Below are 11,456 nucleotides of genomic sequence, written 5' to 3'. Positions count from 1 at the left end.
AACTTCCCCGAAGTCGACAAGAATAGTACTTCCGGGTCACGGATTTGCGGAATCCTTCGGAATAAGAGGCTGTATGTGACATTATGTGACATTTGCAAAATGATCGATATTTTATACTAGTTATCATACAAATGATAATAAAAAAGATGTATTAGATATGTTTTTATTATTATGTTCACGTCTAAATGGTGAACAATGTTTTTGTTGTGTCTATTCCAATAATTTATTGCACAGAGTTAAACGTTTGCTGTACATTGTGTCGCAGTAAAAGGGGGTACATTCTACTCCGGAGTGCTTCTAGTTTCCAAATCCAGAGTTGACACCCCGAGGAGCGTCGCTGCTAATTTAACAGCCCCTTAATTAAAGAGTGGCGAATCCGTTTAAATCTAATTGGACATACATATACATTTTTATAACAACCAAATAATTTGAATAACTAAACCACAACCTGTCGTTTCCAACGGGAACTATTGAGTCATTCTGGGCAGAACAAGCGAGGTGGGCAGAGCCAAGCAGAGCTAGCCGAGATCCTATTGGCGCGTTGTAGCATTATCTGCATATTTCCGTTAGTGAACGCCTACTCTGTGCAATAAACTCAATACGCCCTTTCGCACCTTCTAAACACAGTTATTTATTAAAACGTTTGCAACGGGTAAAGTCTACAAAATTTAGTCCACTCTGTTCATAACATGTTTTAGTTTTGGGAACAAAAAACTGTATTGAGAACAAATGTTTAATCGATGAGAACATTTGCAGAATATCGGCCAAAATCCATTTCGATCCATCTTCGACGACGGTATTTGTGTTACATTATATCTGTCCCGGCGTACAGCCGATCTAGTAGGTAAATGTATCCGGGTCGTTTGAAACGCCACGCTAACATCGTAAACTAATCGTAGGGATTTTAAATAATTATATTCGGTAGTGTGTTAAATTGACGTGGTGCAAATAATCACTGATTCCCTCTTACAGAATCGGATTTTCTGTCCAACTAGCCATAGATAGTTAGCTCATTTTTTGACGATTTGCAACTAGCATACTGATGGCTAATAACGAATGAGTTTGGGTCCTCCGCCATGGAAAGCATGCTGTTATCTGTTCGCCTTATCAAGAGAACATGACACTCCCTGTGATGGTGACGTGTAACTTAAGTTCTTTAAATCTGTTTGACATCTGCATGTGCTGAAATAATCACTGCCCCATATGTCCTCATAGGCTAATTCTGAACAAGGAGTCTTAATAACAACAAGGCTTTAACACGTAATTTCTGCAGGAATCTTCGAACATTATGGCCCATCTAGAGCAGGCGGAATCTCACCTGGCTGAGATAGAGCTACTCTCCAGTATGTACCCCGGTGAAGACGAGCTGGTGATTACTGACCAACTAGCTGTGGCTGAGCTCAGGGAGTATGTGGAGGGAGCAACAGATACCTATCCTCTGTCCAGACCACACATCCTCATCAAACAGAAGCTGGACACTGACACTGTGAAGGGGGTAGGTTAAAAGCACAGCACATGATAATCATTCTACATTCATTTGGCATGACTGACTCACTCAGCTGAGGCCATATTTGATTTAAATTTGATTTATTTAACCTTTATTTAATTAGGCAAGTCAGTTAAGAACACATTCTTATTTACAATGACGGCCTGGCAAAAGGCCTCCTGCGGGGACGGGGGCTGGGATTAAAAAATAATAATAATATTAATATAGGACAAAACACACATCTCAACATATAGAGCAGATGAAGTCCAGAGCCTGCTGGTTTTCTGTTTTACCTGATGATTAATTGCACCCACGTGGTGTCCCAGGCCTAAATCAGTCCCTGATTAGAGGGAAACCTGGTGTCCCAGGTCAAAACCAGTCCCTGATTAGAGGTGACCTGGTGTCCCAGGTCAAAACCAGTCCCTGATTAGAGGGAAACCTGGTGTCCCAGGTCAAAACCAGTCCCTGATTAGAGGGAAACCTGGTGTCCCAGGTCAAAACCAGTCCCTGATTAGAGGTGACCTGGTGTCCCAGGTCAAAACCAGTCCCTGATTAGAGGTGACCTGGTGTCCCAGGTCAAAACCAGTCCCTGATTAGAGGGAAACCTGGTGTCCCAGGTCAAAACCAGTCCCTGATTAGAGGTGACCTGGTGTCCCAGGTCAAAACCAGTCCCTGATTAGAGGGAAACCTGGTGTCCCAGGTCAAAACCAGTCCCTGATTAGAGGTGACCTGGTGTCCCAGGTCAAAACCAGTCCCTGATTAGAGGGAAACCTGGTGTCCCAGGTCAAAACCAGTCCCTGATTAGAGGTGACCTGGTGTCCCAGGTCAAAACCAGTCCCTGATTAGAGGGAAACCTGGTGTCCCAGGTCAAAACCAGTCCCTGATTAGAGGTGACCTGGTGTCCCAGGTCAAAACCAGTCCCTGATTAGAGGGAAACCTGGTGTCCCAGGTCAAAACCAGTCCCTGATTAGAGGTGACCTGGTGTCCCAGGTCAAAACCAGTCCCTGATTAGAGGGAAACCTGGTGTCCCAGGTCAAAACCAGTCCCTGATTAGAGGTTACCTGGTGTCCCAGGTCAAAACCAGTCCCTGATTAGAGGGAAACCTGGTGTCCCAGGTCAAAACCAGTCCCTGATTAGAGGTGACCTGGTGTCCCAGGTCTAAATCAGTCCCTGATTAGAGGTGACCTGGTGTCCCAGGTCAAAACCAGTCCCTGATTAGAGGGAAACCTGGTGTCCCAGGTCAAAACCAGTCCCTGATTAGAGGTGACCTGGTGTCCCAGGTCAAAACCAGTCCCTGATTAGAGGGAAACCTGGTGTCCCAGGTCAAAACCAGTCCCTGATTAGAGGTGACCTGGTGTCCCAGGTCAAAACCAGTCCCTGATTAGAGGTGACCTGGTGTCCCAGGTCAAAACCAGTCCCTGATTAGAGGGAAACCTGGTGTCCCAGGTCAAAACCAGTCCCTGATTAGAGGTGACCTGGTGTCCCAGGTCAAAACCAGTCCCTGATTAGAGGGAAACCTGGTGTCCCAGGTCAAAACCAGTCCCTGATTAGAGGTGACCTGGTGTCCCAGGTCAAAACCAGTCCCTGATTAGAGGTGACCTGGTGTCCCAGGTCAAAACCAGTCCCTGATTAGAGGGAAACCTGGTGTCCCAGGTCAAAACCAGTCCCTGATTAGAGGTGACCTGGTGTCCCAGGTCAAAACCAGTCCCTGATTAGAGGGAAACCTGGTGTCCCAGGTCAAAACCAGTCCCTGATTAGAGGTGACCTGGTGTCCCAGGTCAAAACCAGTCCCTGATTAGAGGGAAACCTGGTGTCCCAGGTCAAAACCAGTCCCTGATTAGAGGTGACCTGGTGTCCCAGGTCAAAACCAGTCCCTGATTAGAGGGAAACCTGGTGTCCCAGGTCAAAACCAGTCCCTGATTAGAGGTGACCTGGTGTCCCAGGTCAAAACCAGTCCCTGATTAGAGGGAAACCTGGTGTCCCAGGTCAAAACCAGTCCCTGATTAGAGGTGACCTGGTGTCCCAGGTCAAAACCAGTCCCTGATTAGAGGGAAACCTGGTGTCCCAGGTCAAAACCAGTCCCTGATTAGAGGGAAACCTGGTGTCCCAGGTCAAAACCAGACCCTGATTAGAGGTGACCTGGTGTCCCAGGTCTAAATCAGTCCCTGATTAGAGGTGACCTGGTGTCCCAGGTCAAAACCAGTCCCTGATTAGAGGGAAACCTGGTGTCCCAGGTCAAAACCAGTCCCTGATTAGAGGTGACCTGGTGTCCCAGGTCAAAACCAGTCCCTGATTAGAGGGAAACCTGGTGTCCCAGGTCAAAACCAGTCCCTGATTAGAGGGAAACCTGGTGTCCCAGGTCAAAACCAGTCCCTGATTAGAGGGAAACCTGGTGTCCCAGGTCAAAACCAGTCCCTGATTAGAGGGAAACCTGGTGTCCCAGGTCAAAACCAGTCCCTGATTAGAGGTGACCTGGTGTCCCAGGTCAAAATCAGTCCCTGATTAGAGGTGACCTGGTATCCCAGGTCAAAACCAGTCCCTGATTAGAGGTGACCTGGTGTCCCAGGTCAAAACCAGTCCCTGATTAGAGGGAAACCTGGTGTCCCAGGTCAAAACCAGTCCCTGATTAGAGGGAAACCTGGTGTCCCAGGTCAAAACCAGACCCTGATTAGAGGTGACCTGGTGTCCCAGGTCTAAATCAGTCCCTGATTAGAGGTGACCTGGTGTCCCAGGTCAAAACCAGTCCCTGATTAGAGGGAAACCTGGTGTCCCAGGTCAAAACCAGTCCCTGATTAGAGGTGACCTGGTGTCCCAGGTCAAAACCAGTCCCTGATTAGAGGGAAACCTGGTGTCCCAGGTCAAAACCAGTCCCTGATTAGAGGGAAACCTGGTGTCCCAGGTCAAAACCAGTCCCTGATTAGAGGGAAACCTGGTGTCCCAGGTCAAAACCAGTCCCTGATTAGAGGGAAACCTGGTGTCCCAGGTCAAAACCAGTCCCTGATTAGAGGGAAACCTGGTGTCCCAGGTCAAAACCAGTCCCTGATTAGAGGGAAACCTGGTGTCCCAGGTCAAAACCAGTCCCTGATTAGAGGGAAACCTGGTATCCCAGGTCAAAACCAGTCCCTGATTAGAGGGAAACCTGGTGTCCCAGGTCAAAACCAGTCCCTGATTAGAGGTGCCAGTCCCTGATTAGAGGTGCCAGTCCCTGATTAGAGGGGAACAATGAGACAATGCAGTGGAACTGGCTTGGAGGTCCAGTTGAGTTTGAGGGCTATCGGGTATATAAACACACAACCTGACAATCATTATATTATACATTCACTGACTGTCGTACAGTAGCCAGGGATATCTATAGACTTGGATCAGCTTACCAATATGTACGGCATTTTTATATTTATTAATTTTAACATGAATTACCTTCCTTTGTCCTCTTCCGCTCAGGTGAACGTGACCATATCTTGCACCTACTCATCTGACTACCCTAACGTCTTACCTGAAATAGCTGTACGGTAAGCCAGATCTGTAACCCTGTAGCCTTAATAGAATTGTTTGATGGACACAAATGAAGTTGTTTGAATTGAATTGAGTTCTCCCCCCCCCCCCCCCCCCCCAGGTGTCCTGACCTCAGCCGATCCCAGCAGGCCCAGCTTCACTCAGACATGAACGCCTACCTCTCAGAGAGCTGCCGTGGAGATGTCTGCGTCCTCTCTGCCGTGGAGTGGGTGAAAGACAACGTACACCTGTACCTGACCGACAAGAGCACATCATCAACAGCAGCCCCTGGCAAGAAAGAGTCTCGGTCTACCTGCTCATCTCCGCAGCCCAAAGGTGTCTTTATACCTGGTGTATTTATTGTATGACATTATTTCATGTATGTTTCTGCAAATGTACCAAAATGTTCCAAATAACAACCCTTAGCACTTTGGAATTTTGACAAATCAGTAACTAACATGTATTGTTAGGTTCTAAAATGAACCAATTAAAACTCAGACGATTAGTAAAGCTAAAACCACATTTATTCACCCTATTGGGTCGACACAGCTGCATAAGACAACAGACATTCACACAAGCACTGATATTTAACCCTTTCTCCTAGGCTGAGCCTCCTCCTACACATCTGTACAAGCACTGATATTTAACCCTTTCTCCTCCTACACATCTGTACAAGCACTGATATTTAACCCTTTCTCCTAGGCTGAGCCTCCTCCTACACATCTGTACAAGCACTGATATTTAACCCTTTCTCCTCCTACACATCTGTACAAGCACTGATATTTAACCCTTTCTCCTATGCTGAGCCTCCTCCTACACATCTGTACAAGCACTGATATTTAACCCTTTCTCCTAGGCTGAGCCTCCTCCTACACATCTGATCAGAACCTTAGTGAGATCTGTTCTTCCTCACTTCATCAGACCTGACCTCTACCCCAAAGTGCTCACTCCTCCCAAACTCACCGCTGTCATGTTGACTCGTACCAGACGGTGTCTCTATTCCTTCCATAGGATCCCTGATGGCTAACAATAACATATTGACATGTACACATCCCCTCTCTCCCTCAGTTTTTTTTATTTGACCTTTATTTAACTAGGCAAGTCAGTTAAGAACAAGAACCCTGCCACCTCTACACTCTAACCACTAGGCTACCCTGCCGCCTCTACACTCTAACCACTAGGCTACCCTGCCGCCTCTACACTCTAACCACTAGGCTACCCTGCCGCCTCTACACTCTAACCACTAGGCTACCCTGCCGCCTCTACACTCTAACCACTAGGCTACCCTGCCGCCTCTACACTCTAACCACTAGGCTACCCTGCCGCCTCTACACTCTAACCACTAGGCTACCCTGCCGCCCCTACACTCTAACCACTAGGCTACCCTGCCGCCTCCACACTCTAACCTGCCTCCTCTACACTCTAACCACTAGGCTACCCTGCCTCCTCTACACTCTAACCACTAGGCTACCCTGCCGCCTCTACACTCTAACCACTAGGCTACCCTGCCGCCTCTACACTCTAACCACTAGGCTACCCTGCCGCCTCTACACTCTAACCACTAGGCTACCCTGCCACCTCTACACTCTAACCACTAGGCTAACCTGCCACCTCTACACTCTAACCACTAGGCTACCCTGCCGCCTCTACACTCTAACCACTAGGCTACCCTGCCGCCTCTACACTCTAACCACTAGGCTACCCTGCCGCCTCTACACTCTAACCACTAGGCTAACCTGCCGCCCCTACACTCTAACCACTAGGCTACCCTGCCGCCTCTACACTCTAACCACTAGGCTACCCTGCCACCTCTACACTCTAACCACTAGGCTAACCTGCATCCTCTACACTCTAACCACTAGGCTACCCTGCCGCCTCTACACTCTAACCACTAGGCTACCTGCCGCCTCTACACTCTAACCACTAGGCTAACCTGCCGCCCAGTGACATGAATAAGTATATTTAATATTTTCAGAATCCAACAGTATATATTATTGTAATGTATTATAGAGCAGTTCAGTCGCCTGTGGATCTACAGCCACCACATCTATAATAAGAGGAAAAGGAAGAACATTCTGGAATGGTCCAAGGAGCTGGATCTGTCAGGGTTCAGTATGCCTGGCAAGCCTGGGATCATCTGTGTGGAAGGCCCTCAGTCGGCCTGCGAAGACTTCTGGGCCAGGTAGGGTTATACATGTGTAATGTGTTGTTTTTTTTTGGAGGGGGGAACTCTCCATCCATTCAACCTTAATATTTATAGTTTTTTATTTTTTACAAATGTACTATTCTCAATAGGAATAGCATTAGCATCAGACTGTAATATAGCATGTTACCATGTGTGTTGGTGTATTCTAAAGCTTCTAGAACACTCTCCTCTGTCTGTTTCCAGGGTGAAGGTTCTAACCTGGAAAAAAATCATTATTCGTCATAGAGAGGATGTTGCCATGGACAGTCGGAGGGCTGAGGCCAGCGTGACAGACAACATGGATTCCCTCCGTAGGTTCACAGGGTTCGAGGAGGCCATGTTTGATCCACACGGGAACAGAGGAAACCATATGAACCTGGGCCAGCTCTATCAGTACCTCAACGAGAGAGGATGTGGAGACGTCTTTCAGCTTTACTTTGGAATTGAAGGAAGGTAGTATAGCTGATAGGATAGGTCCCATAACTGTTGGTTGTACCCACATGGACCAATGGCAGGAATCAAGTACCCACATGAACCAATGGCAGGACTCAAAGGATTTGCACATTAGATGATGCATTCTCAGTAGGAGCCTAGTATGTTTTTATTTGTTGTTTACTGCATACATTACTAAACAGTTTGTTCTAAATAGTACGATTAGCACAGTATGTCGTTTCAGTAAGTAGTTTGCAAGACAGATTTTGGACACAGACATTGTCTATGGGGGTTATTTTTGAATGTTAAAGAAATCTGCTTCATACCAAAATCTACAGGTTGAGCTCAAACTACAGAATACAGACACATGATCCACAAAGTCCTTACGTACAGAACACAGTTGCTTCTCTGTAGAATCCCTCTTACTGTTCTTAGCCTGATGCTCACCAACCAACGTAGCACCACAGGAATCAGGGACCACAGAAATTAAGAGAGGTGCAGCTGATCCACAGAGAGATGAGCCCACAGCTGATCCACACAGAGATGAGCCCACAGAGATGAGCCCACAGCTAATCCACACAGAGATGAGCCCACAGCTAATCCACACAGCGATGAGCCCACAGCTAATCCACACAGCGATGAGCCCACAGCTAATCCACACAGCGATGAGCCGACAGCTAATCCACAGAGATGAGCCCACAGCTAATCCACACAGCGATGAGCCCACAGCTAATCCACACAGCGATGAGCCCACAGCTAATCCACACAGCGATGAGCCCACAGCTAATCCACACAGAGATGAGCCCACAGCTAATCCACACAGCGATGAGCCCACAGCTAATCCACACAGCGATGAGCCCACAGCTAATCCACACAGCGATGAGCCCACAGCTAATCCACACAGCGATGAGCCCACAGCTAATCCACACAGAGATGAGCCCACAGTAAAGTGAGAATGGTGGTTGGCTGGGGGGTTTACTGAACCCCTTCTCAAATACAGGCCTTGAAGTCTAACCCCTACTGGAGTTTAACCTTCCCCTCTAAACACAGATTCAGAACTGTGACACCAGGTAGGGGGGAATCCCTAACTACCAGGGGGGGAATCCCTAACTACCAGGGGGGGAATCCCTAACTACCAGGGGGGGAATCCCTAACCACCAGGGGGGGAATCCCTAACCACCAGGGGGGGAATCCCTAACTACCAGGGGGGGATCCCTAACTACCAGGGGGGGGAATCCCTAACCACCAGGGGGATCCCATTGGATACCATTGCTCAGATTTGTGTACGCCTAGTTTCCACACCTCGTCTCCACCAGCCCCTATTTTCAGAAGCGTCAGCTCCAAATCCTTTGTCCAGGATCACCTGAAAGGTGGGATGGTAGTCTGAACCATAGTAGCAGTCAAATGGAACACACTGAAACACAAAGTGAGAATGGTTTTACAGATTCGTCACAAGTCTGATCAAACTTATTTTATGCATTCAATATATTCTACAAGCAAAAAACTAACTCATGTAAAATATATCCAACTATAAATAACAATAGGGGTGGTAAATGACTTGAGTTAAAAAAAACTCAATGGTGCTCAAACTCGGATAGGGAATTACTGTGCTAATGGTTTGTCCCGGGAGATGAGTAACCTTGCCTGAGAACTGAAAACGTATGTTAGCTTCCTGAGCCAATGTCTTGGCTTTAGCACAGTTCATCATGTCAAATACAGTACAAGTTGCACCTGTATAATGATTTTGTAGATACAAACGATGTTTGAGGATAAATGCAACTTGCAAGTGCATAACGTGTGAATAAATACAACACTTGTAAACATGTCAATTGATATATGAATAAATTCAGCAGGAATTGCAAGCATGCAACTACATTTGAAAATGAATACAACTAATTTACTAAACTTGCAACTGGTGAATCTTCTGTGAATCAAAAATAAATTTTGCGCTCTTGAGTTTTGGCACTAATTCAGCGACTAACCTCTGCCAAAAGTTTTGTAGCTGCAAACAAGCATCCGAGAATAACACAAGGTCTGGTGGACCCACCGGGTGAGGCGTTGTCATTCTTACACGTGCTTTCACGTTTCACTGGGTTCCGGTCTGGAAGCATGCTTTCCATTGTGCTAAATATGGATAAAATGTGTTAAAATTACGAGCTAGCTAAATGATATTCACAGAATTTGAAAGCTACGTCAAGGCGTTACTGATGAAGAATTAAAACTAGTGGTTCCACATAGCATAACCGCTACAACGCTGGTGCAAGCTATCCAGCCTCTTTTCTATTGGCACAACATGTCTGTTTAGCGAGTGAGCTATCATTAGAGCCTTCTGGCCAGCCTGCATCTTGTGGTTCTTACTTTCTGTAACAGAGCAATAGGTCTAGCTATGTACTTGTCATTTCTTACTAAACGACAGCTGTTGCAGAGATATTATAGAATGGAGGAGATAGGAATCTCATTGGACAATAAATGGAGGAACGTGTAACGCCCCATTCAGCAGACTGATCAATGGCGTTCGCGTTGCCATGATGCGTCACACCTTTGCTAAGATCAGTAACGCAATCCTTTTCTTCAAAGTCAAGGGTATGAGTCCAGAAACCTGCCTATTATCCTCGAAAGTATGTAATGTCACGATTTCAAAAGCTATACGATATTACAGAAAACAAGTTAATTATCTCACATCTAGGAAAAGAGATATAATGTACTTCTTCTTGTAAATTCTTCTTCGGTAGGGTTTGTTGGCAGCTGGCATCCAACATTATGGCGCATTACCGCCACCTAGTGTACTGGAGTGTGGGCGACTGTTTCTAATGGCGACGTTCTCAGTATACTCTTTAAACTGATTTCCTGGTTCCCCTTCATGCTGGATCTCAGTCTCTCTCTCTTTCCCTCTCATACTGACCACACTGTATCAATACATACTCCACCATCTCTGTTTCCAGGCAATAATCACACTTTCCTATCACATTTAAAGATGTATTCAACCGACTGTGTCCCCACCCATAATCTTGTAAAACAAATAGCCTCCCCTCTTCTGTCTCTTCCTCCCCTCCTCGACTTTCCTCTGTACTTGAAATAAATGCCTGCTCTTTGTGTCTCTATTCCACTGCTCCTGCCATCTCTGCACCGTCACTAGCTAGCATCATGTCCATATCAGACTTTTAGCCTCTGCTTACTACCATCACTCATTCATATATCCTTATGTACATATTCTTTATCCCCTTACACTGTGTATAAGACAGTAGTTTTTTGGAATTGTTAGTTAGATTACTTGTTCGTTATTACTGCATTGTCGGAACTAGAAGCACAAGCATTTCGCTACACTCGCATTAACATCTGCTAACCATGTGTATGTGACAAATAAAATTTGATTTGATTTGATTTTGATTTACTAAGTGCTTGTGTAACAGTATAACTCCTCACCAGGGCCTGTTTATACTGAATCAGACTGAGGGATAGTTCTCCTCACCAGAGCCTGTTGATACTGAATCAGACTGAGGGATAGTTCTCTTCACCAGGGCCTGCTGATACTTACAACCTCATGCTAATCACATCAGCCTACATTAGCTCAACCATCCCGTGGACGGGACACCGATCCCGAATACGTTTTTTAACTGACTTGCCTAGTTTAAATAAAGGCTAAATAATCAAATAAAATTGTATATATATATATATATATATATATATACTTATCCAGCACTCCAGGATGCTCCTCTCTCGTTGTCCCTCTGCCCCTCTGACAGATTAGCAGAGCTATGCATGTGAACAAACGCTTTGGCCATCGTCTCTGCCTTCTCATCAGTTACTGTCACATCCTTCCAACTCGTCAACACTGGATAATCCCACTCCCTTCTGACCCCA

General features: G+C 46.3%; 1 protein-coding gene and 1 long non-coding RNA gene across 3 annotated transcripts; one reads left to right on the top strand and one right to left on the bottom strand.

Moving 5' to 3' along the window:
- Positions 1–49: 49 nt before the first annotated feature.
- On the top strand, positions 50–9,549 carry rwdd2b (RWD domain containing 2B). The gene is made up of 6 exons (XM_031791277.1): positions 50–1,135; positions 1,274–1,495; positions 4,928–4,995; positions 5,100–5,314; positions 6,989–7,160; positions 7,368–9,549. Exons 1-6 carry the CDS (start codon positions 1,118–1,120, stop codon positions 7,618–7,620), a joined length of 948 nt encoding a protein of 315 aa, XP_031647137.1. The 5' UTR covers positions 50–1,117; the 3' UTR covers positions 7,621–9,549.
- LOC109879915 (uncharacterized) lies at positions 7,740–10,806 on the bottom strand. Of its 2 annotated transcripts, XR_002253612.2 has the most exons (3): positions 9,801–10,806; positions 9,578–9,719; positions 7,740–9,009 (listed from the first exon to the last, which is right to left on the bottom strand). It is a non-coding gene; the product is annotated as an uncharacterized LOC109879915 (long non-coding RNA). The 2 variants fall into 2 exon arrangements; XR_004203218.1 differs by having other exon boundaries at positions 9,578–10,800.
- Positions 10,807–11,456: the final 650 nt, after the last annotated feature.

The sequence above is a fragment of the Oncorhynchus kisutch genome, linkage group LG15 (assembly GCF_002021735.2).
Source record: "Oncorhynchus kisutch isolate 150728-3 linkage group LG15, Okis_V2, whole genome shotgun sequence".
NCBI classification, from domain to species: domain Eukaryota; kingdom Metazoa; phylum Chordata; class Actinopteri; order Salmoniformes; family Salmonidae; genus Oncorhynchus; species Oncorhynchus kisutch.
The sequence above is the reverse complement of the archived record's forward strand: the minus strand, read 5'-3'. Positions and strand labels throughout refer to the sequence as shown.